The 27,585-nt window shown below is 39.4% G+C and overlaps 1 protein-coding gene across 4 annotated transcripts in view; it reads left to right on the top strand.

The window, feature by feature from the left end:
- pard3bb (par-3 family cell polarity regulator beta b) overlaps window positions 1–22,654 on the top strand; it is a 286,069-nt gene extending 263,415 nt beyond the window's left edge. For 3 of the 4 annotated variants that reach the window (XM_079427536.1, XM_079427538.1, XM_079427535.1), the window contains exons 22-23: window positions 13,560–13,636; window positions 21,278–22,654. In XM_079427536.1, coding sequence (XP_079283662.1) covers window positions 13,560–13,636; window positions 21,278–21,632 — 432 coding nt within the window. In that variant the 3' untranslated portion in view covers window positions 21,633–22,654. The remainder of the gene's footprint in view (window positions 1–13,559; window positions 13,637–21,277) is intronic. The other variant, XM_079427537.1, reaches the window with a different exon arrangement.
- Window positions 22,655–27,585: the final 4,931 nt, after the last annotated feature.

Below are 27,585 nucleotides of genomic sequence, written 5' to 3'. Positions count from 1 at the left end.
AGAAGTTTGTTCACTGCAACCAAAAAGCTGCATATGCAACAAAATGCTGAGCTCTACCAGTGGATTCTCAGAGGAGCGAGTGCGAGAAGTACTACGTTAGCTCCCGCTCTCCCCTCACAGCGTTCATGTCCTAGTTAAAATCAATGCACCTTCATTAGAGAAAATTATGAAAAATTAAAGCTATCAAATAGATCTTTTTGTTGCCGAGTAAGAGTCTATTGGTCGTCACAGTGGCTGCCAGCGGGAACGGCATTCAGGGACGGCTGGAGAGACTTTGTCAAGAGCCTTCACTAATTAGGGTTGGAAACTGATGGCTTTTCACAAGCCACAGCAATTACGGCAGTAAAGGAGAGCGGCAGATAGAAGTGGACTTGAATGAATGAGTTTGCTTTTCTTTTACCTCGTGACATTTCGAACGAGTTTGTGTGTTGCTCATGGCGATCGAATGAGAGCGAGAGAGAGCTGAAAAAGACCAAAGGTCAAACACAAAAATTATCATTCCTCTTACTGAAGACAGACAGGAATGCAACAGCATTTAGTACCTTACTTGAATTAGTCTTGAATTAGCATTGTACGGGTTTCACATTGTCTGTTTTTAAGGGCCAGGTGCTCTTTACAGAGAGGATGACCCAGACTGACACAGCCACAGGAAGGCTACTTTTGTTCCAAAAGCTGGTTGGCACTTGAGACACCAGCTCCGTTTTATCAGCCGAATCTAAAACGCTCCGTGACCTCGTAATGCTGGATTTTGTATAACAAGAGCCGCATTCACAATTGAGATTCAACTGCTGATACACAAAACACACTCATCTGCCCTACATGAGCTTTGTTTTTCCAAAGCTGAGAGAATTGCATGTGGGAAAAGCTTGTCTTTTTTGTCTAGTTGGGTGCATAGACAGGGCAATCTCTCCCCACATTCTGATATATTTATTGTGTAATATTATATGCAAGACAACAGAAAAGTTCTGTGAACAACATAAAAGCCGTCTGTAGAACTTGTATGCTGTGTTCTACCTCTTATGAAGTTATACGATAGCTTTGTAGAATGAACAGAATGAAATTTAGGTTATTATTCACTTTTAAATGTGTTCATTATGCATCTCTTAAATAAAATATGGTGCCTATAAATATGACAAATATGACAGTTTTTGGGGCCGTGACCTAGTAGTTATACTGCACAGAATCCAGACGCTACGTGACTCCAAAGATGTATTAATGAATTCCAGAGCTGTTCGGATAGGTGAAAGTGAGTTTTCCAGTGAAGTATCACAGGTCGTCTTGAGTACTATAGACAGTCTGTCACGTTTCCTTACCAGTTCTTCCGCACGAATGTACATAGTGAGTAATTCTTCAGTCATAGCTGAGAAGGATGCATCAGGAGTGTCGTATTTGCCTTCGCATTGACATTTTTGTTGAAATTGAGAACAGGGTTAATATATGTTATTTTTTGCTTACCACGTTGTCTCTGCCAGTGAAAAGTAACAAAACAATTGAAAACAACAGCCGTTTCAATCCAATCTCATGAGAAAACAACTGTTTTACAATTTCATATGAATTTGTACAATGTGGTTCTTACATGTATGATTTTTAGAAGAAAAAAAATAAAGCCTGGATGAAAAAACATTTGAACGATTTCACGGAAATCGCATGATGTATGATGAGTTTTTAGCTTCAGACTGGTCCCATCCAGTTTAGAGTGATTGAAAGTCTGGTAGTGTGAGATCCTCTGTCATTTAGTGTTTGATGCCTTGTTTTTCCTCTGTAACCATGCATAGTGTTTTATGTATACAAGTATTTATACAAGTGTTCAAATTTTAAAAGTCGTATAAGATATTCCAGCCTTAAGCAAGAAGTTCCACCCTTAAAAATACCCATCAGTGGGGCGTAAGCAGATCTTATGTTAACATACAAATTTATACAGATTCGCCACTGATTCGCTAAAACTTAAAATAGTTACAGATTGCCATGAGTGTGTTTGTCATTTTAAATGAGAAGAACCTGATCATTTACAACTGAGGAAAATTGTTGTCTGAAGTACAGCTTAGCTCAGTGTAACCTCTTTTTAAATTCATAAACAGACCTTAAACATATTCTCGTCCCTGCATTAGTGCCGTAGCTGCACAGCTGCCCCTTGACCTTCTCCTCCTCTTAATTAATTGGCAGAGATCCTCAAAGCAGCGTTCAGCTCACATCAGCTCTCTCTGGCCCTGCTCTGGGCCGTTTCCCCTGTGTGGAATCGATGGCCGTGTGAGAGGTTCTTATAATCTATAACTTGCATCACTTGTGCAATGGCAGCACTTTGGCTAAACTCAATTAACAGTCAGAAGAGGACCTGTGGTTTTGGCTGATTGGATGTGGGTGGTTGCGTTGGAGTGTGTGTGTGTATGTATAGGACGACTGTGTTCACTCATACGGATGTGTGTGGAAGGAGATTGGTGTTCGAGATTATATATATTTTTTTTAAGCCAAACGGTTATGGAGTTAGAATTTTCAACTTTTACAGACCCAGTGACCTCCCAAACATTTAGCCAATCAAAAACCCCCAATATAAAAGTTCTCAGCAACACAATAAATTGCATTGATAACATTAAGCATTAATAAACAGTATTACGTGATTTGTCGTTATCTTTTTAAATTTACATGTAATTTTACACTACCATTCAAAAGTTGTCAGGAAGATTTTTTTAATGTTTTTGAAGGAAGTCTCTCATGCTCCCCAAGGCTGTAACAGTAAACCAAAACAGTAAAAACAGTATTTTGTGAAATATTATTACAATTTCAAATAATTACACTAGTCAACATTTGAAGTGGATCAAAACCTTTAATCAAAGTTTAGTCTCAGTCTCAGACGTCACGCCCACGGACCGTTGGCTAAACGTCTGATGCATATGGCACACTTTTCTGGAAACACTTCAGGAATGTCGAAGTCGTAATCCGACTGGTTGAATTAAACCGGATTTCCAGGAGACGCGAGTGTCGCATTTCTTTTCGGTCTGCCGGGAAACAAAGATGCCATGGTGCCAAACCCCCTCACGAAAGAAGAAAGGCGTTGTGTTTACAACTGTGATGACAAAACGCTTATCAGGGTCAACTAAACGCTGGATTTTCTAAATTATGTGAAGTATTTAAAGTTTGCGGCATAGAATCTTTAAAATACATCCGAGAGTTTCACACACTGGTTTGTTATTGTGGCGACATTTCCACGCCCCGAAACGTGGCGCTAAATGAAACAAACTGTGATTGGTTGTTTGACATGTCTATTTACAAATATTTCTTTGCTGCACCAGAAATATTTTTTATTATTATCAATGTTAAAAACAGTTGTGCTGCTTAAAATTTAATGCTTTTTTTCAGGATTATTTGATGAATTTGAAAAGATCTGCATTTATTTTAAATATAAATCTTTTTACATAATCATGTTAATTGAATGTACTAAAAGTATTCTTTCACAAAAATAAATAAAATAAATAAAACGGACAAAGTTTTGAACAGTAAGATGAAAGCAGAAGAAAGAAACTTATTCAGGTTTAAAACTAATTTTGAGTGAGTAAATAATGGTATAAATATAAAACACTACGACAGAATCGACTGACAGATGACAGAATTTTTATTCTTTAATGTTAAAACAACAAAAGTGAAGTGAAGTGACATACGGCCAAGTATGGTGACCCACACTCGGAATTCGTGCTCTGCATTTAACCCATCCAACATGCACACACACAGCAGTGAACACACACACACCGTGAACACACACCCGGAGCAGTGGGCAGCCATTTATGCTGCGGCGCCCGGGGAGCAGTTGGGGGTTCGGTGCCTTGCTCAAGGGCACCTCAGTCGTGGTATCGAGGGTGGAGAGAGCGCTGGACATTCACTCCCCCCACTACAATCCCTGCCGGACCGAGACTCGAACCCACAACCTTTGGATTACGAGTCCGACTCTCTAACCATTAGGCCACGACTTCCGTAAGTGCAAAGAGAAAAAAATGCAAAGAGAGAAAAAAATCTCTCACTACTCTTTGACTGAAAAAAATAATACAGTTGCTTTAATAGGAATCAGTCTATGTAGTGCTTTATTTTTATATTTGTTCATTCAATTTCTTGAATGCTCCTGCTAAATAGGCCTATTGTACCTAAAAATAAAGCACGGTTTGTTTTACTTGTATATTATGTGTATAACAAAGATAAAATAATGACAGATTTTTGCCCACTTTGGCCTAAATATCCACCGATCTTTTTTTATATTGTGTTACCTTGAAAGGCTTTGTCTTTATAACAGAGAAATTATTTTGGCTGCACTGCTCAGACAAAATAGTAAAACCAACATGACAAAGAATCGTGATAAAATTGTGATATTTCTAAAAACAATTGTGATATGATATTTTTGCCATATCGCCCACACCTACTTGCATTGAAAATTTTAATTGGCACGTTAATGATAAATATATTTATTATTTAAGAAAAACAAAGTTTTATATGTCTGTTCATGGAACCCTGCAAGACTTTGGGCATTACAAAAATGCCTTTTTTTAGAAAAGCCATTAGAAAATAAAGCAGTATTAATTCTCACTTGTTTTGGTAATGTGATTTAAAAGGTTAGTTCGCCCATGAATGAAAATCATTTTCAAAATATGTGGGTGAGCAAATGAGTTTTAATTTTAAGCCAAGTAAAAATATCAAGCAATTTTAAGGTAATTTTCCATTGATTTCCTTTTATTTTGATTCTAATTTCTTTTATGCACCAAACCCAAGCTTTCTCACTTGCGATCACATACTGAAGGCAAGCTCTGCCACTGTGGCCCAAGGGAACCAGCTTGTTCCAATGAGAGCTTTGGTTATGCATGCATCATTATGCCAGATCTGACTCTGTTCTCATGTACAATCACAGATTGAGACATATCCTTCCCTGCTCATCTCCCTCCCGTACTCCCAGAAGGAAGCGGTGCGTGTTTGGAACGCTGTCAGTATTCATACGACCAGCTCAGAGGAATAAATGATCGCCCTTCGGTTAGAATTGACATGTCTGGTTATTCATGTCCTTTGGAGGAAGTGATCAGATGACTGAGCTTAAGTAATGACCGGCAGAGACGTGCGCTCGCGCACGGGGCGCTGATGGATGACGAAACTCTTGAGTCAGCTGGAAAAGTAGCCGAAACTCTGGGCTTTTCATTTTTCACTGCAGTCTGTCGTTTTGCAAAGTGGAAGCCTGATCTTAACAAATTGCAAAGGAGCTGGATGTTATTAGCTGTCTGCAGTGGAATTTTTTTCTTGCCCAGACTTTTTATGTTACCCGTCGCTGACTGTGTTTTATGAGTGCTGAACATGATGGAGTAATGGAGCCTATTTATCAATGCAGATATTAATATCGCTCCAGTCCTTCACATGACAGAACTGTGTGTCTCAGATTAAATATGTCCTGTCACAAAACATCAGCATATTCTCCACCCTCACTCTTAGGGCATTTTAAACAGTCTCTACCCATAGAGCTCTAAAGTCATCTATGCTTTACTGTCATAGGCCACATATTAATGTCAAATTAGAAAATTGAAACCATTTACTTACTCAAATGCATGTGTACAGTGCTGTGCATGTTATTCCAAAAAAATAAAAAAAAGAGTAATCAAAATGTTCATACATTGTTCCACCTCTGAAACAACCTTTCGGTTTACTTAATATAACCAAGACATTGGTTAATGAAAATCAATAGACAAAGGGCAATATAGGTGTTGGTTTAGGTAACACAGCTTTTCTGAAATCTTGCCAAAAGTTGCTCCTGCAAAAAATGTAATACTAGTTAATATAATAGGTTACAGCAATTATATGAAATAATGGTCTGAATAATTTGGATTATGTGGAAATGCTCTTGAGGGTGAACTTTAAATGAACACCTTACCTAAAATGTTGTTATTATTAATCATTTCAGCTGTGTTGGTGTTATTAACTTAAATATAACTGAATATCTGAATAACTCAAATTAAAACAAAAATGATTGGCATATTTATTGACATTAAAAGAAAAACCTCACAAAACCATAACTAAACTACTAAAACTTTGTTTTAAATAAACATATAAACTAATTCAACATATTACTTAAAAAGCTATAATAGTATCTCAGTTATACAAAAATAAACACTAATGATGACAGAATTGTAATTTTTGGGTCTTTAACCTTCAGCTTCAATGTCAAAAAGCCTTCTCAAAAGCTTGTTTCATGATCTAATCAATTCCTTATTGGATTTAATAATTCCTGAATAATTCCTTGTCCTGTATTTATTTTATTTTGGAATATTCTGCTTCACTTTGAAATATGTGACATTATGGAAGAAAATGGGTTTGATGTCATTTCATGTTGAATTTACAGGCGCTGGCCTGCCATTTTCGGTCTTGCGTCAGTGATGAATACATCAAAATAAGTTTCAGCACGGGTGGGTCAGGGCAAACGGTGGTCCAGGTAATGGTGCTGATGGCTCGTGGATTGTGCACGGCATGAAGGGATGGGGAGGACGCTTTACGACTGGCTGTGTCAGTCTCTTCCGCCTGAATTACCCTCTCATCTCTCCTCTCCTCTGCTCGGCACGCCGTGAAATGGCTTTCTGTAGGCCATTAGCTCTGAAGGAGCAGGGACGAGTGGGATGGAGGATACAGCATCGCCCTGCTCTCCCACCATGCCGTCCCAATGGCCTTCATTACAAAGCTTAACTCTGACACACATCACCCAGCGTGTCTGTCAGTCAGACGCCACGTGTTTATTGCTGCCTATCGTCACCCCAGGGGGAGTACGGCAAGGGCCCGATTCTTGAACAGTTTGCTGTCACGGCACACTTTCCAAACTTTTTGATGTCTTGTTAAGTTGAGATTTAAAAAAAAAAAAAAAAAATTTGGTTTTTGACCAGGATTAGAAAGTGATTAGAGTCTTGGAAATGAATTTGGAAATGTTTTGTTCTGCTGGAAGATGCTTGTAGTGAATGACTCAAACGTAATCATGCAGGATCATGCGTGATCTTCCGATGTTTGTTTAAATAGACATGCTTGCAAACAAAGTTTGTATATTTATTTGTGCAGTCACTGCCTTTCTTTTTTTTATTAGGGTTTAGAACATGACAAAATTAGATGATTGGCAGAGAAATTTCAGAAAGAAAAGAACAGTAGTACTACAGTACTACATATTAATAAATGTGCCAATTTAAACTTATATACTGCTGTCATTTAATAATCAGTGAAAACCGATTTTTTGGTTGTTGTTGTTTTATCTAATGTTGTGACATTCATAAGTTTTTAAGTTTAGTCCAATAGGTAGCTGAATTTGTCCGCGCACTGCAAAAAAAAAAAAACTGACCAAAAAAGTCCAATTATTTATTTTTCATATGCAAAAGTGACAAAGGTGCAAAATGTATTAAAAACAGACCAGAGAGCAGACGTTTCAGCCCATGCTTTCTTCAGTGCTTTCCTCATGAGCACTTTTTTTTGCACTTCTGTCACTTTTGCATATGAAAAATAAATAATTGGATTTTTGCTAGACTTTTTTGGTCTTTTTTTTTTTTTTTTTTTTTTTTTGCAGTGTGCGGACAAATTCAGCTACCTATTGGACTAAACACTTTCTCCTTTTTGTTCTACGTACCTGAGAAGCTTTATTTTCCTGAGCGCGCACAATTCCTGCTTTATAAGTTTTTAAGTTTGGCATTAGTTCTTTTAGAGGAGAAAGAAAGAAAGAGAAAAGGGGTTATGCAGAGTTTAGAAATCTTAGAATATGTCTGATATTTATAGCTTATGAAACAAACATCTGCAAATAAGCTAGATGCACAAACTACCAAGGTCACAACCTTTCTGATGCATATGCCTTTGAATATAAACCTTACTATTTCACACATAAAAAGTATGCTGTTTTGATAGTTAACATTCATTATCAATAATTATGTGCCACCAGGCATGACTTGTGTTAGTACAAGTCGAATGTATTGATGTTATATACTTAGCATCTAAGGAGGTTGATCAAACAGCATATTGTTCAACATCACTTAGAGCGAGTGAAAAGGACAGATTAATCTGCACTGCTAAAGGTTTCTTCATGAATAAACTCATTTATGGGTTATTAACATTTAACAAGTGCCATTTTCAGCCCTGCGTGTTTGGCCGGCTTGAGTAAACTCTCAATAATGTCATGAGTGAGAGTTTGCACGGTCAGATCAAGAGATTTCTTTAGTGGCGCCTGCAGGTGAGGCGACTCTAATGAGGCCGGGGTGCTGCCTGTTTGAGGGTGTGAGTCAGCACACCCTGCCCTGACCTTCCAGAACACCATCCTCCACCTCTCCCCTCCTCGCATTCATTTGTTTACCTAGCCTGCAGTGAACTGTAAAATCAGACTGATTTCATCTCTGCATTTTACATATGCATGAGCCCTGTGCAGCTCAGAGCGGAGGGATGAATACACACTCTCCAGAGAGAGAGACCTGCGGTGCCCCCTGAGCAAACACACACACACCCCACATAAACACTGGCCTCTGTGCCTACATACACACACGATCACAATTAACTTAGTCATACACACCTACTCGTATATTCAAATTTCAGAAAGGGGTTTTCACAGATACATGAAAATGTATTTAACCAGTTTGTTGTTGTTGTGGTGTTGTATCTCAACAGTGTTTCGTTAAATAAAAATCTGAAATGGCAGACAAAGTCCAGAGGAATGTAGATAATTAATATACTTTCAGTCCTACAAAGCATCAGTAAAAATAGCTCTTATCTAATCTAAATGGACTGTTTCACCTAATATTTGTGTATACTGTGCAGTTCTTTTATGTTCAACATAAGAAAGAAACTTATACATGTTTGGAACAACATGAGGGTGAGAAAATGATGACACAATTTCAATTTTGGGTGATCTATCCCTTTAAGCTGTGTTAAAGTCAACCGTGTTAGTTGTGTGTGCGCTGCCTAATGTGAAATGTGAGAGTTGGCTTTTTTACCGCTTTCCAAATCTGTCACTTTTGAGGTTTCGTGATAGTTGATGCCGCCTTAAAAGGTAGCTGCTCACTAGGTCTTGATACACAGCACAACATCACGTGTATCACATACAAAATACTGCATAAATACATTTAAGCTCTCCTGAATAGACTCAAAATATTGCAGGTTTTCACACCACCACGGTGCAAATCCAATGTAATTTCACCCTAGATTTTCGTAATGAACCTACATTATTACAGGGACATTCTCCCTGGAGCATCCTGGGGTTGTCTGGTTTACTCAAGGGTCCAATCAAGTGGTTAATGTTTGGCTGGTTAGTATGTTCTCATGAACCTTTTTTTCCATTGTTAGCATCTTAAGATTTTTGAACGCAACAGTGCCTGTATGTTTCCCATAGAGAAGTTCTAAACCACAAACCAAACCAACCAGTTATGATGTGAATCACATCATTGCAATTTTTTATTTGAAAATTGCACACAAAGACAAGGTACAAGTATGTGTACTTAACTGTGGCAAAGATCTACAAACCCCACTAATGTGCAGCATAATTTTCTAAACTGGTGGTGATTTCTTTTCAGAATCGTGTTTAATTTAGTTTTCCCCAGAAGTTCAACTGTCAAACACAATTAAAATAATGTGCACTTATGGCTTTAACAAAAGCATATTCCATCGATTAACAACCTCTCAGCTCACAGCAAGTCTTTCTTAAAAGTTTTATATTTATTGTTAAAAAGCAGTACACCTATGGAGAAAATGAGCTTTATTTTTACTCATGGAAGCCAACCGTTGCATTCTATTCTATAGCAAATGTTTTACCAGGGTGTATTACTTTTCTTTGGGGGGCTCTCAAAAGCATGAAATAGGCTTAAGCAGCTTTCTTTGATATCACACTTCAGATTAGTCACCTGTAAAGGGTTTGAGACTTTCTACGTGGTACCTTCAGCCAATCAGTGTTGTAATGATGTAAATTACCTGCATGATTAGCCACATGACATTCGCAGCCCAGGTGATTGGCTCGAATGCTTCTGTGGCCTTGAGGAAAGATGCTTCCGGCCGAGCAAGTGGCATTGAGATGAATGGGAATGCTAACGGAGGTCTCACTCCAGGTATTATAGACCTCCTCGGGCACAGTGGTGATGGCTCACTTCTTGCTCCGATCGAATCAGCAACCTTCCGGATACCAGCCTTAACTGCTGTGCCACAGCACTTCTATATCTGATCAGCCCTTAAATGAGGGAAGTCATCATTGATCTCTTCGTCTCCTTTCTAGCCACAGGCTAGGTGTCTGGAAAGGTGGTTTTATCCTTGTATGCACTGTTATCAGTTTCAGGGTTACGGGGTGTTCGTTTCATGCTCCTCAGTTTGTCAATTTCCTCCTGATTGGCTGGTTTGTGGTCAGCACGGATTGGCAGCTTCTGTCAGAGTTGAAAGCACAGATGGTGAGAGGGCAGAGTGTGGACACAGTTAGTAACATGGTGTGAATGCGAGGGCACAGCCAAATAATGAAGCAAATCACTGCCGTCATTACAGCGGGATAGATCCAAGCCAGATATCGATCCCTGTAGGGGAAGGATCCTTTAAATTTTTCTATACCAAATATGGAGTTTTGAACACCTGTGTCAGATAGTGATATCTGCTCCATTTGAAGATAAGTTCTCTTCTTTAACCCTCCAGGCATCTTCACCGTTCTGAATTTCACCGTCATCAACATTCAAGGACGCCCACTTCTGTTACTCATGGAGTTCATTGCGTCTCGTGAAGGAGAGGCAAAGATAGAGCGAGGAAGATGTCTGATTGAAACCGAGGACATTTCCTCTTTCTTTCAGAAGCACTTCCTCTCTGACCCCTCTTTCAACTAGCCTTTTTTTTTCACAGGTAATGTGCGCCTGTCCTTTCATCATATATATTGAAGCCCCGAAGACATCTCAGTTTTTGAGACGGAGAGGAAAAATGTGGCTAATATGCAGGCAGGAGGGCAGCCGTTATGAGGACGGTGGAGAGAGAGGGTGGTGGCACGGCGAGCTGTGTATTTAAAATCAGCTCATTGAGACAGATGACACAATTTCACACATATTGCCCTCGGAAAAGCAGCCAGTTTTCCATAATGGCCCCAACCTTCATCTGTCAGGCCCTGCTAAATCTACTGGAATAATTTCCTCATGGATTATATGTCAGTATTTATAATTTATTAAGTTGCCTATATGTGTCAGGGTACAATTCTCACAGTCCCAATCCTCTGTCATCTTTTTGCTTTTTCGGGTGAAGAGGGACAAGAAGGCTGCGAGACAAATGGGGGAAGTCTCACCAAAATGAAGTCTCTGCTTCTGAATGTTTTATATGGGCTCTAAATGGCATGATCATTGCACACGGTTTGACCAAATCCCATTGAAAGCGCCAGTCTTTAGAGGAAGGAAACAGGAGATGCTCCCAAATCTGTATGCTGAATGAGGGGAGCTTTAGCCCGTCTTTTAAGAGATTGCTCATCTTGCTAATGTAATGCGCACAGTTAATCTGGCTCTTCCTTGGGCTTGAGTCAGACTAAGTCCAGGAGGGTTGGAGGACTGTTAGACTCCATCCTGTTTTAGGAAACATAATCTGGGATCTGGCTTTTTACCCCCTCTCCAAGACTCCCAGTACTAAATCCCCCAATAAGCAGCCTTTGTGAGCAACTCGCACTGCCTTTCATGGCTTGATTACAGAGCACAGCAGGTATTTCAGGGCGAAGGTGACTCCGTGATGAATGTGGAGAGAGAGAGTGACAGGGCCAGTGCTGGCGTAGAATGTGACTAATTCATGTTTCACAATGAACTGCACAGTAATGTGACGAGACCAATAGGGGTGTCTGCCTACGTGGAATAGGTGTCCTTGTGCCAAGTTGAGAAATTAACCAGGGCTCATGGCAAAAATGGTATTTTAAATCTGGGGGGCACAATTGAAATTAGAATATAATGTTTCATTATATTCTATTAAATATGTGACCCTGGACCACAAAACCAGTCTGAAGTCACTGGGGTATATTTGTAGCAATAGCCAAAAATACATTGTATGGGTCAAAATTATCCATTTTTCTTTTATGCCAAAAATCATTAGGATATTAAGTAAAGATCATGTTCCATGAATATATTTAGTAACTTTCCTACTGTAAATATATCAAAACTTATTTTTTGATTAGTAATATGCATTACTAAGAACTTCATTTGAACAGCTTTAAAGGTGATTTTCTCAATATTTTGATTTTTTTGCACCCTCAGATTCCAGATTTTCAAATAGTTGTATCTCGGCCAATTATTGTCCTATCATAACAAACCATATATCAACGGAAAGCTTATTTGTTCAGCTTTCAGATGATGCAGAAACCTCAATTTTGTAAAATTGACACTTATCTTTGTGGTCCAGGGTCACATTTCTAATTGTGGGTTTAGTGACTCTTCAGACTCCTTTAGTGACCTGTAACTGATAGATATCCGTGTTCACCTTCATAAAGGTGAGTGATGTTGAATATGTGTAGCTACTATAGGGTGTTATTTAATTACGACTAAATATAATTATTTTTTTTTTTTCTCAACAAGGATGCATCCAATTCAGTGTCTGTAAAAGTGACAGTAACGATATTTATGATTAGTGCTGTCAAACGATTAATCGCGATTAATCGCATCCAAAATAAAACTTATTGTTTACATAATATACTTATGTTTGTATACTGTGTATATTTATTATTTATATATGAAAACAAACACATGCATGTATATATTTAAGAAAAATATCTTGTTTATTTATTAAATGTATAATATAAAATATAAGAATATAAATATATGTAAATATATATATGTAAACAAAAGCTTTTATTTTGGATGCGATTAATCACGATTAATCCTTTGACAGCACTATTTATAATTTTTCAAAACGTTACTTTTCTGTTTCAAATAAATGCTGTTCTTTTTAACTTTCTATGCATCTACAAATCTTTTAAAAATGCATTACTGTTTCAATGAAAATACTAAGGAGCACAACTTAGCATTGATAATATGACATTTTTGTGGGCCAGCAGATCAGCATATTATAATGAGTTCTGAAGGATCGTGAGACTGAGGACTGGAGTAAAGATGCTGAAAATTCAGCTTTGCATCACAGGAATAAATATAAAATATATCATAATATATTATAAAATATGTGTTGTGGCAATGAGAGTTGTGTTAAGGCATGAGACAAAAGTCTTAAAAAATGTATTTAAAATTTATAAAGTTGACAGTCATACAGTCTTTACAGTCATAGCTGCAGAGCAGGGCTTTGCGATATATTGCATGCGATTGTCATGCACATCGCGTCAGTAAATCCGGTTCTGTGATTAGCGGTAAACCTCCATCACCTGCTTTCACCTTTTTTTTATACTGATTTGATTTTGTAAGTAATAGCCTTAAATGCTAATTTTTCATTATTTTTTGTCTAGAATTATTATGTACAACATGCTTTGTGTGTATACTGCCCTGTTGACACTGCCTCACACCGCAGTGGCTGTATTGCAGTCAATCATTATGTGACATTGTCATGTACACCACCTCGGCTCTTTTTCACTCTGCTCTCTTCTTGCCCTTTACCAGATGCCAATGAGAAACCCTGACCCCAGACTGACACCCCGTTATGAGGACGTCGAGCGACAGTACGCCTCCCTACCCAGGTAAGAGCGTCCACTCATTAATCCCGCATCCTTCATGACAAAACGAGAAGAGATTGAGGGCTAGAAAAGGAGAAGACGGAGAGAGTAAAAGAGGGGAAGAGCAGGTAGTCATCTGTCTCTCTCATGCATAGCTGAATAATCCTCTTTAAAGCATATAATTAAATCTGGAGTGTCTGCCTTCTGAGGACCCCTCCTATCCTGGGAATTCACCTGATCCTCTCCGGGGAGACGGCCATGCGGTCGCAGCTCTGTAACCTGATCACTCAGCGCATTTCTGGAGCCGCCTAAAGTTACGGCTGCCTCTTTCTGTCTGTCTTTTTCTCCTCTGTCATTTCTATCATTTTCAATCACGTCTTTCCGTGTTTGCTGAGCTTGACCGACCACGACGGCCAACGCAAACAAACAGGCAAGCGCACAGGCGTGAATGTTGGCTGGTGAAGTCCACAGCCTGTTTGCCCTCTCCGGTCTGTGTAAACAGCGCTGGTGTTGCTGTGAGGGTCACGGTTTACGAGTTTGGCACATGTAAGTGTGGATCTGTCATCACATGATTGCAGACGACTATAAATGGATAACTGATAACAAATGAGACACATTAAGAAATCTGAAACTTGCAAGTGATGAACTTTTAAAAGTGTTGGGGAGGCACTCATTGAATTGAAATAAAGCGCTAAAACACTTATAAAGTATTTATCACTTTCCCCGCAGCATCATTACAGGGGTGAACTAAGATTTCACTCCCCCAAAATGGCTTATCGCAACAGATTTTAGTATCAACCACCCCGGGGTCTACTTTCAAAGCCATTTCCCTTCTAAATAACGCTCCTCACCTCTGTTAAGTCTCTAGATCCATTAGGGTACTACGTGTTTTTTGTGCTGACGCAAAAAGGGGGCCAAACATGGGCCAAAAACGCCTGTTGCTTTCATTATTACACCATTCCGAAACTGGAAGAGTTTCAAATCTGTGTCTGGCCCACGCTGAGGTCACTGGTTATGCAGTCGACTGAAGGTTGGCCTAGTCGCGAAAGCGTGCAGCTTTTCCATGTGTGTCTAATTATAACCATTAGTGCATTGATACACCCACTTATTACCCAGTGTGCTCAGCTCGGGGTCAGCCAATCAAAAGCGCCGTTTGCCACCTGCCTCCAGATTATTGGATTAAGTGGGCAAGTCAAAGTTGTGATTCATTGTGTTAGGGCTTTCATTGGACCATTTTAGTGATAATTGGGTGATGAATGCACAGATGGTGGCCTGTTTCCATGAACTCTGGTCAAGAGGTACATTTTTGGAGCTGTTCTTCACTGCACAAATCAATCACAATCACTCATTCTTCCTCATCCGATCCTTCACTTCAAAACTAACCAGTTCCTTCCTTAAGAAACCAAGAAACACCCCCCTAAATCTCCCCTAGTCCCACACTCTTTGGCTTTTTTGTTAGTGGGCCTTCCCAGACCTCTTCAGACTGGTCACAATGGTCTCATTGTTTATTCTGCCTCATGTTAGAAGACCTCTTAATGTGTCTTTGTAGTCTAAATGAGTGTAAAATCGGCTGTTGTCGAACCTTAGGAGAGCTTAAAAGACTCTGTTGAAGCCGTTAGTACAAATGTCAGTAAATTGTTCTCGTATCTTTTAGATTAGCCAGTGAACTGTCAGTTTCAAAACCGCAAATGCCAGAAAAGAGCTCGTGATGAGGGAAGAAGGTTACATTTGATGAGAGTTCTGAAAATAATGCCATATTTTCATTGTTCTGCCTGTTCAATGTTGCCCTGGCAACCAACACCCACCATCTGCGCGAGGCTGGACCTCCTCACCCCGTCCTCTGATTTCTCACTTTTTTTTCCCTCCTTTTCCTTTCCTTCTCTGGTTTTCATTTTCCACTCCTGAAATTCGTGAAAATTTGTGTCCTCCTGTGAGGCACGTCAGGTTTGTAAATTGACGTTGGCGTCAAAAAGACATGATGGCTGATTGCTGTTCGGCGCCTCCCGCAGGTGAGCTCATAGGTGTCCGACAAGCTGCAAACTGCGAGCTTCTGCCCAGACCGTCTCCCGTCCAATAGCAGGACAAGCGAGCAAGCGTGACTTCTACAGAGCAAAGCTCATTTAGCACCGTTCAGCCCCGGCGTCCATTACCACATCGGGCAGGTAGCAGATGGAGAATATTAGGCTAATGATTAAATGAAGCAGGCGGAAATTTTTTGATGGTTTCACTTTCTGCGGCAAATGCGGTCAATCATTACTCATTCAACTCTCAGAATTCGCTTCGAGGTTTTGGAATAGCTGGCCATTTGGCACCGTTTCAAGGAGGTATTATTCGTACTTCGGCATTCTCTGCCTGAGGAGCCACACAAAAAAAAAAAAAAATCCTCGGATCTATTTCAGACTTCACGAGAATGAGACCACTTAACCACCTGACTCATCTTTGAAGACATGTAGCACCCATCGCATACCTTTCATACAGTTCTCACACGTACACACGGACGCCTATTCATTTCACACTCTCAAGGCTGAGTGTTGTAAAAGAGTAAGTTCAGTTGCTCATTTTCACTTTCCTTTTTTCAAAGCCATCTGCGATGCAATGCTTCAGTTACCGTCGATATTGTAGCAGTCGATTTAAGGATGAAATTCAATTAGATCTGGCAAAATAATCAGAGTTTCAAGTCTAATATTGCTCCTAATTTGTGTAATTACATTTTAGGTCATACAATAACATTTCTGAGGGATAGACACCTATCTAAGTTTGTTATGAGAGCTGAATGTTTGGTTCGGTTTCTCCGCTCCCAATATAAGGTTGGAATTCTAGCCAAATAATCCTGCCTGGATTTGTCGTCTCGGTGGGATCCTACCCGGTGTTATATGACGGCCAGAGGTCAGCAGGCCGTGTGTTTGTGTATGTGTCTGTGTGTGTGAGGGTAAGGTGCACGGTTCCCGAGGGCAGCTGAATAAACAGCCCGGCCTTCAGATGGTCCACGGTGTTACTTTTTCAGCCAGGTGCACTATGGGAGCACTGATGTAATCTCCAAAACATGGCACTTATTTCAGGGCAGCTTCTGGCTGGGATAGCTAGGATACTCTGGTTTGAATGTTTCGGTGTCAAAAAATGATTGTCAGCTACAAGCTCAAGCGAAAAGCTTCACAGACAGCAGAACACGACAGTCCTCAGTGACAAGAGCAAGAACGAGATAACAGACGTTCACTAGACAACATTCACCAATCAGACACTGGAGTTGATGTTCCAGGATGAAGGTTTGAGGAGTGAACAGCTGGCACCTTCTGTTTTTTCTCTTCTCTCATTGGTGATGGACGACCGAAGCGTTTATCTTTCATTATTTCTCACTTTACCTATATTGCTGTTTTGTTTTGGTTTCTCGGTCATTAAAGAGTCATTGAGTTGGTAATGAAATCTCATTTTAAGAGGGAAACTTTGTTACCTTGAGTTTCATAAGTGCTTAACTGGGTTAGGAAGCCCAAATGAAGACAGCAGTCTCTTACTCGCTTTGGAATTTGGCTGATATGAAGAGCCTGAGAAAGTGAAGATGTCTCCGTGTATAACATGCTGGCTTATGGCTGTCATCGCGGTTTGAAAGTAATGGTAAAACGGCCCAGAATGTCATTTTGTCTGTATCTGCTCACTGCATGATGGAGAACTGGAGGCAGATTTTTAATATACCTTTCATTGTTCATTCTGTGAAAGAGGATCATTTCGGGGGTTTTTTTTGCTATTTGCGTTGTAGGAGTTTCTCTGGGGACTAATTTCGTCTGCACTGTTTATCCATGTGGCTATCAAAAGGGAATCATACCATAATCATTTATACGTAATCATTCTGAATGACTTTGTAAAGCTCAAAATGTTTGTAGATACTGTATGTGATAGCTTGTCTTTTATTCTGTGGAGCTTAGTCAGGGTGGATGGAATATTTTTAACACATTTCACATTTTGTTTTGGAATCATTTATTGATTTAATTGTTTATTTTATCTGTCAGCTGACCAATCTGCGGAGCTCAATACATCCCATTGAGCAGTCTGTACTTCTATTCCTCGCAGCCTCATTTTCATTCAAGTGATTAAATATGCCATCTACCCTGACTAAGGGCCATGGGTGCTCAAAACAGCTGCTCCCAGCTGTTGAGCCCACAAAACCATTTAAATAACTGCACATTAGGAATGTCTTGTAATTCCCAACCAAGCCAGGAGGGAAATGTGTCCCAGTGGGCCACATACCACTATAGCACATTTAGTTCGAAAAATCAGGATTTCACGGACTGAATACTAAATTCACTGCCATGAGATACTTAGACAAGAACGGCCTAATGTTTCTAAAGTTCTTATCTTGATCACTGATCCTCAAACTGAATGCCTGTACTAAATAACATGCTGCCACTTCCTGATTTCCCAGCTATTTTTTTTTTAGGCAAGAGGGGTCAAAAGTTATAGGGGGTCAGTAGAATACTGTAGGCACATTATGAGAATACAGTACACAAATAAACAAATAAAATGATTTTGGCATATATATGTATTATGTATATGTACTTATATTATGCTTCAGTGGTTCTTCAGCGGTTCTTCACCGGTTCTTTGGCATGACTGAGGAGCTATATAGCACCGCTACCATATACAGAACCTGTTAAGCTCCTGTATGGTTCTTCAGTCGTTCTTTGGGGTGATCAAGGTGCTATATAGGACCAGTACCGTACAAAGAACCTGTTAAGCCACGCCAAAGAACCACTGTTCAGCACCATTGTTGTTGAAGAAATACAATGCAATATGGTACCTCTTATGGTTCTACATAGCACCATTTGACAAAGGTGCTGTATAGCACCTTTAAAGATATGTGTGTATATATATATATATATATATGTATGTGTATGTATGTGTGTGTGTATACCTAAGTTTGAAGTTTTTAAATATACCTTTTTATTACAATAATTTCACATTTAATCTTGAAATTGAAACAACATAGAGTATATTTTTAATATTTGTTTAATGGCATCTTTTTATGGCTGAAGGCCAGTATACTGATACCAATGCTACAGTATACTTTTGAAAAGTATCACTTTTGATGTGGTCGTAAAGACGTTGTGCGTCTAAATGAATGCAATTCTTAAGGAAAAAAAGAGTCCTGGTTTTAAATTCTTTAAAATGTTGAGTAAAAAAAAAAAAAATGGATTACAATAGGGTTTTTTAAAATATAGAAAATAAAATACCTCATATAAAATTTAGGTTGGCCGCCTGAGGTTAACAATCAATATTTTCTGAAGGTTAAGTACCCGCTTTCATTGACCAAAAGAAAAAAAAATGTTCAAGTGTTTCAGGCCTTATTTTGTACCGTTCATGGAAAGTGCCAGTAATGATTTCCAGTATTGTTGCTTCCTCTGGTTTCCCCAGCTGTTGATCGTATTCACAGTGGAACATTCTTCACCATCTAGGCCTCTTGTGTCCTACTGTCCCTGTAGACCGTCCCTCAAAACTGTAGGACTCAACATCAAGAAAAGATTAAACCAGAACAGAAGTATAAGTGCTTTGTGTTTTGTATTAGCCTGTAGGAGTACTATAGGTTTGAGAACAGGAAAGATTATTTGTTAATGTTCTGGGCTTGAGGTGAGGTCTTGAAAAAGCTAGTAGAACCAGGTGCAGGCAGTCACTGCAAAACTGATAATCTCCAACAGTAATGATGATTTTGGCCTTCACTTTGCAAAAACACACACTGCTTATCTGGGACAGCTGAGGCTGTGACGTCACCGCCAATGATATAGCAAATGACTGACTAAGAGGGTCAGGAGGGAGTGTGTGCGTCCAGACGCCCGGTTGTCCCACTGGATGGGTGGTCACAGCTTTGAAGAGATTAAGATGATTTTTGGAATGCCTGATTTCTTGCCCTCCAGGTCTTCAGGAAACCCTCCCTTAAAGGGAACGAGACCACAGGCAAAGAGTGCGCTTTCCGTCGAGGGCCTTCAGACTGATGTTTTCCACATTCAGCAGAAGTAACACGATATGTGTGAAACACGTACACGGACCGTCTTGCACTAAAGCAGCTAATTGATACTGCCATCAGACGGGAGGCTTGTTCACAGACACGTCGTACACGTAAATAAGTTAGTGGGGATGGTCTGGAAAGTCAAACACAACGATCCAGGCTCCTTAAGACATGTGGCATGCCGAGGCTGTCATTGATACTAGCCTGAGCTATGACCGGAATGGGAAGGAGGGGAAGGAAGACAGCTGATTCTGCAGTCTGGCGAAAGCGAATGATCGTGCTGTGCTCTGTCTGGTTTTGTCTTCGCTCTCGTTCCCATTGGTCTCTTTCATGTTGTCTTTCAGCTGAGGTGTAATATAACTGCTGGCTAAAGCTTCTGGAACTCTGCATTCAGAGCACAGCAGCGCGAGAGCTGGAAAAATGCGAATTGTGCTATGAAAGGTGATCCATGCCGAATTAGCGTGCGGTGACTCACCTTACAGTGGAGATTATTCCCTAATCAGCCAGCATGAGGAAACCAGAGATGGCCAACTATCTACCGGTTCTAGGGACCCTGACCGCATGTCAGTCCCTGTCCCAGACTTTGTATGTGCTTGAGACCTGTTAAAATGTTTATGTTGCAAGTCCTTGGTATGTCACGCTTGCCTCAGCACATATAACACAGGATCATGATACCAAGACTCACTCTCACCCTCCCTCCCTTCCTCTCACTCTCCACAAAATGCCACCGGTCGGATTAGGGTTTACTGTATTCGGTTATCTGTTGGTCCTCAAGCACCTGATCCCTGCAGCATTTTAGTGTACAACCTGCAGACCCAACTCCTTAAGCTTCTCTAGTAAACTGACTGGTGGTCTACTGTCTACATAGGTAGCTAGTTTCTAAGGAAGCATCCTAACTAAAAGAGACCCTCAAGTGACTAATTTTAAGCACTCTTCATAGGTAGCAACTTGGGTAATGATGACTAATTTCCTTAAAACAAATAAGGATCTTCATGTGAACGCAGAGAGTTGATTCCAAAATATAAAACATTTTTTAAAATAATTTTTTATTCAGCAAGGATGAATTTTTCTTTATTCAAGGATGAACTTCTGATATCAAAAGATTTCTATTTCAAATAAATGCTTTCTTTTTGATTCTTTTTTTTTTCTCTCTTCATCAAAGAGTCCTGTGGGAAACCTTTTAACTGTTTTGACAAAATATTAATATTTGAATTAAGCAAATATTAAGCAACTGTTTTCAGTATTGTTTCTTTAGCAGCAAATCAGGATGTTAGAACGATTTCTGAAGGATCATGTGACACGCTGAAAATTTGACTTTGCAATCACAGGAATAAATGACATTTTAAATATAATAGTTAATTCGATTTGTAATAATATTTCATAATGTTACTTTTTTACTGTATGTTTTACAGTATATTTGATCAAATAAATGCAGCCTTGGTGAACATAAGAAACTTCTTTTATAAACATTAAGGAATCTTACTGATCCCAAACTTTTGAATGGTTGTGTGTAATTGCTGTTTATTCATATTATGAATTTTTTTTCTCTCTCTCTCTTTTTTTTCCAGATAAAATTATACTTGATGGTAAAGTCATGCTTAACTCTTTGACCATCTCCATCAGACCATCTCTTTTCAGATACTAACTTTTCTTTTATCTTTCCTGTCTTGCAGAAGAGCACCGGTCGAACCTAATGAGTATCCCATGCAGCCGTGGGCTGGACACAGGGACCCAACGCACTACCCAAACCCACAGCCCGGCTACCACCCCAGCTACCCTCCCAGAGATAACTACCCTCGCCATGTGGACCCTCGGCAGAACGACTCAGGGTTCTATCACCATCCTCCACAGCAGAGAGGCCCGCTTCGACAGGACGTGCCCCCTTCTCCCACCATACCCCTCCGAGGCCCTCGCTTCGACACCATGAACCGTGGTGGCTACCGCAACAGCAGCCCAGAGCGCTACGCGTACGGAGAGGCACGACACTCAGACCCAAGACAGAAAAGTCAGATGACGGCAGCTGTTTAACCTCAACATGTGTTTTCACCTTGTGTACGATGTTTCTAGAGCAATAACCAGTGTGCCAACAGTTATGGACATGTTTTTTTTACTAACAGTTTGCTCTATACTATCCCATCTTGATAGCCAAAGTTACATCTTAGAGTCCTGACACAGCATTTGCAGGGACAATGATCCATATGTAACTCACTCCCACTCAGACGGTCCCTCCATATGTTTGTGCGTCTATAAGATTAATGCTGGCCCTCAGATCCAGATATAAACACATTCCAGCACCACTTTTATTAGCACATTATTGTACAATCTTTACAATGATCATTTGAAACTGTGGTATGTGTGCACTAATGTGTGTCTGCTTGTGCTTACGTGAAATATTTTAGAGCACTCCATATACTCTTTAAATTTAACTTTTATATAATGGAAGGATATTATGCCACTGTACGAGATGCAAATCAAGATTGTCATTCTGCAAACATCTTATTTTTTCATGTATAACAAAAAAGTACAACAATTTCATACTGAAAATCATAGTCTTGAATATTTTGTAAAAAAAAATACCACAGTACAACTGTCCTGTATGTGAAGTCATAATCAGAGAAAGATGAAGAAAACGAGGTTGTTTTTCAGGAAGAGGAAAGGAGAGCCCAAAGAACCTCTGACACCGAGGAAGGATGAGAACCGCTCGTCTTCCTGGGCTTATAACGTTCCCACCTGAATCCACACCTATGAATGAGCTGCCTCTAATTTGTTTTAAGATTCTTTACTTTTTTGATAGTATTTCATTCATGTTTAATGATTTCACATGTATTTCGGTACAAAAGACTCTCTCTGCATTCAGAGGTCAGGTAACATGATAAATAAAAGTATTATCGATTGTAGTATGTGATAATCATGTGAAACACGTATGTAACTTTTTACAAAACAGAATGATCTTTGCACCTGCATACCTGCATCACTGCATACATTAATACTATGTTCAAAATGTTGTCTTTTATATAACACATTTTCAATAAATCTGCATTTGAAACAATTAGGCACTATTTGTCATTTTAAAACTGTGAAACTTCCCTTTAGCTGCATATCCGTGGAGGAGAATCACTGCACTAGATGAACAGTCCCATAGTACAATCCAATTTCATCTCCCAGCCCCTGATAAAAACTCTACCTGCGTGTGTGATAATAGATGGCTGCAAATTAACACCGCCGTAATTATCAATTAAGATGAAAAGGTGATATGCATCTGTGATTATGGTCCAATTTTTAAATTTGAGATGAAATTCGGGGCTATTGGAGAATAAAGAGTTTCATGTGATAATTACAAAGGGCGCACACCACATTATCTGTTCGGGATTAATTAGAGCCCTGTGCAGAGGAGGAATGCTGGGAGAGAAAGAGACATTAGTGTATGTCAAGGAATTTGTCGAAAGGTGTCCTTTCAGACCACTAGTGGCCCCAAATGACTTTACAGCATTCTGACTGTTTTTAAGCAGGTTTTTACAAATGCTCCTTTTCTTCCATTGTTCAACAAACAGATGGCCTCACCTCAAACTCATGCCATTGGTTCAGTGATAAATTCTTAACCACTCGATAACTCTCACTTTTCAGGGAAATTACCTAACAGGTGGCTTTTATATAATCTTGTAGTAACATAATAGTAAAATAATAGATCATATATTAACTCACTCATTTATTCAATGGATAGGCAAAAGTATTTCAATAAAAATTGGACAACTTCACTTTTACAAATCTCACTGTTGGTTATGGGCACATTCCACTTTAAAGAGCCAAATGTAAAAAAAAAAAAAAAATTTAAATATAAATTGATAAATTGGTCTCCTTTATAGGTTGCTGATTAAAAAAATGTCTAAAACGAAGTGGCAGAAATGTGCCATGAAATGAAATAAACATTCTGTCATTGTCTATTCATCCTCACGTCATTCAAACTCATAAGATTCATAAAGCGCTAAACACACTGCGCGGTTTTCGGCTGTCCCAGACGAAAGATTGCATCCTGAAACAATCGTGGCCAATCTTAAGGCAAAAATCATGCAGTGTGTTTCGGTCTTAAGGTTCCTGTGGAACACAAAAAGAGTTATCGCAATGTTTTCATACAAACAATAAATAACAAAGATCTTGGATTATTAAAGAAAAAAGCAAAAGAAAGAAAATTCAATATTCCATTTTCATGACTTTCCAAAAGAGGAAAGAAGCAACATGTCCCTCTGTGGCTGTATTAGAGTCCCCAATGCAGACTAGTTTGCCCCCCCCCCCCCACGGAAAATCCTTCTACTTATACGTCCGAGGTTTGTATGTGTTTTGCTAGGAGATTTCTTTATTCTTGTATGTGGATGGCTCATTTCTCTCAGAGGCAGAAAGTAGCCTACGCCACCATAATTGCCTAGACGTTCGTCTCTCCCAGAATCCATTTGGGATGTGTAATTATTGAAAATTATTATTAGGCAAAGTTTTAATTAGCATTTGAGTCCATAGTAATTATACATTTCCATTTTGTGTGGCTGAATGTGCTGTCATGGCTGACAGAAACGAGAGAGAGAGAGAGGGTCCGAGGTGCTTGTTTTGGTGGTGAAGAAGCGTCTCTCATAGATATGCTGAATGACTCTGACACACTGCGATCAAATTATTGTGCTGTCATTCATGCCACACGTTCAGAGACTTACGGATCATTTCTTTAACACAAGTCATTCATTTGATATTAATTCAATTTGATAAATCAGAAAGGACAGGTGATTAGGCTTATGCGTAATGTTAGAGACGTTATTAGACTAAAGCTTTGTTTTTATTACTTTCCGTTCGTCTCTGTTCCTCCCTCTCACACTCTCTCTCCTCGTAATTCAATATCAGAAAGTCTCTGGTTGAAGTATTTGCAACCCAAGCACTTCTTTGGTTTGAAGATTTGATCTTCTCAAACAGTGCAAAAGGGAAATTTTGTGGAGAAGTGTTAAAATGTGCCTGTGGAAATGTAGTTTAAATTGGAAGCAAGCATATGAATGTTTTCTTCTTTTTGTCTATGCGTGAATGCATGCTGGGAATCTGATTTATGACAGTTGTGACAGACAGTCTGAAGTTGTTTCCTCTCGTCCCTCTGTTCGAGCTTTACAGCTTAACAGCAGCATAAAAACACTCATTTTAACTTTTCCACGTCTCTGAGCTGAATGTTCAGTGTTGCCAGCGGTGCTTTTGTACTGTACTTACTGGTGCTTAAAACCTTACATTTGTCTATTGTGAGATTTCAGTAAATACAGATGCTTTCAAAAGCAAGTCACATTGACTAGACACTGATTCTTGAGTACGGTGTCAAAACTGACAAAATAACAGATTATGTGCATTAGGAATTATTTTGAATCGGTTCAGCCTGTACAGTGCAATTCACTTATCTTTGGGTGCAACCTCCCACTTCTTCCATTTTCTCAAAGAATAGGTGTTTTTTTTTTCTTTTTTTTGTGCCTGTTCCCGTGTCAAAATAATGTGTCATAAATCTAGTATTCATTTCAGTGAACGAATGAATTGAGACTACAACATTCTCTCAGACTGATTTTCAGCCCCATCTTTTGAATTGTCACCACAGCCATGGTGTTGACAAAAATAATCATATATTTTGAAAATCACATATATTATATGCAGGACCTATTGTGGATTCTGGTGTTGCTAGCTGATAACCGGACCTACTTAAAATGAGGGATCTGAAAATCCTATCTAAGAAATATTTCTTTACAATTTGTCAGACTTTCTGTAATTTTTCTCTAGATTTGTGTATATTTTTGTAATATATATGGATCTTGGTCTGTTGTCAGGCAGTCAGTGATAATGTCATACTTTTCGTCAGATTAAGAGCAAATCAAATTATTAGTTTGAATATGAATCTCTCTTGAATTTACAGTTTAATTATTAAACGAATGGAAGATAAAGTTGTGGGGCTTGTTTTGTCATTAACCACAGTTTTCACATTTTTCCTTCCTTTCCGCTGGAATTAGACTCAAAAAGTCCTGGAGATATGGAGGACACACGGTCATGCCGTTGGCCCGATAGCGAGCCGATGTCTGTGCTGTAAGGCTCACAGGAGTGTAAACTCGTGCTGACGACAGTATCACTGATACCACAGCCCTGAAAATGTATTCCCCATGAAGGTCACAGGCAGAATATTAAGATGCCTGGCTCAGCCCTGTTAAAGCGCAGTTGCATCTGGCCGGTATAAATTCCATTTCCTGTCCTCGTATCAGTCTAATGGTGCTTGCAAACACCGGAGCAGCTGTTTCCCTTCTGGCTGTGGTTCCCTGCCATACCCACTCTTGACCCAAACATATTGTGCAGAGAGCAGACGAATGGCCAGAAAGCAAGAACGAATTAGAGCTTGGGAAAGAGAGATTTCTGGCATAGTTTCATTTCCCTCTCTATTAGGCCCTTCAGGAATACAATATTCCCTTTGTCTCTTGAGGTTGGCCCACATTCCTAGAGTGGCTGAAGGCTGTTGTGCTTTTTACTTCCTGTGGTCAGGCTAACTGCCAGGCGTCTTATGATACAGGTTCACCCAAAGCGTCCCGAGGGTCATGGCCGGGCCTGTGAAAAATCTAAGACACGGTATTTGGCAAACAACTTGCTGATTTAGAGAATGAGCCGGAGTGGACATGTTCTTTAATTCAGAAGAAGAAATAGAGGTATGAACGTGACATCTTATTTTGGAGTGCATGACTTTCTGCATCTAAACCAAGCGAGCTTTCATCACGTCTCGCACTTTCATCAAGGCTGATGTTATTTGTAAGGGAATTTGTGAGTTGATTGCAAAAGAGTCACAGAGGCAAGTTTCTTCATTCAGTCAAAATGCAAAGAAACAGGAACAAATTGACCTGCATTCAGAAATCAAGCCTGATCTCATCTAGTTTGCTCTCGCCTGATTCATTCACTCAGATCACGCTTTTCTTCACCTCTCTTTCTTCCTGATTGTTGGACCGGTAAGCCCTCCATTTTCCTGTTTTTGTGTTTTGAGAGGAGTTTGCTCTTCACAAAATGACTAAGAAAAGCTCACAATATTCCTCATACGTTTTAAACACTGAAGTAGTGACTCCCTCAATTAATTAAGGCCAGAATGTGCTGGAAACAGTTAGTGTAACCTCAGCTAATTAATTTTAAAAAGTCCCTGTTAAATGGTTTGATTAGACGTTTGATGTGTTTCAGGGCTGATAATCTTTGAAGAATGCTTTTCAGTGGAGAAACTGCTGTTTTGGCCACATAATGGTACCATTACCACCTGGATATAGTCATCTTAAGTGTATCCTGCTCTAGATAATCAAAAAAGCATTTCCAGTTACCTTATATATTAAAACTGTTTACATATTATATCTGTTAACAGTTAGCGCTAGCTTACTTCATTAACATGGGGCAAGTGATGTTTATCTTGTTAGATGAACATTCAATAATGCTATGAATACGTAAAGGAACTTATGTAAGATATGAGCTGGATGATATGTGAAATAGGCTACATCATAAAACATTTATGTCTAATCTGGCAAGTTTTTTCAGTGGACTGAATTTTGCATGGCAAGGACAATTAGTATGTAGCCCATTTTCCTATAAAGGAAAAAATGACTTTTTAAATGTCTATATCATAAGACTGATGTTATATGCCTCAAAACCACTATAGTTTTGATTTTCGTGTATGTGTAGAAAAATCTGGCTCTTGAAACTAGGACATCCTGAATAGGAGAAAGGTTCTCATCTATGTTTTTGGGCTGGGTGGACAATACCACCACAATCACGGCACTCGTCTCTGCTCCATTCTGCATCACGCAAGTCACACTGCAACTAAAGCGACGCTACGCCAACTGGAGCCTACAGCTAATTGCTTTGTTTTTGCACCCCGCTACTGCTGTCTAGGGAGCATTCTGTCTACGTACTCCTGTGCTTGGATCTCACAATTACTGTCAAAAAGGCATTCATTTCCAGAGAG

Source organism: Barbus barbus, assembly GCF_936440315.1.
Source record: "Barbus barbus genome assembly, chromosome: 10".
Classification (NCBI taxonomy): Eukaryota; Metazoa; Chordata; class Actinopteri; order Cypriniformes; family Cyprinidae; genus Barbus; species Barbus barbus.
This window is presented reverse-complemented; position numbering and strand designations above follow the sequence as displayed.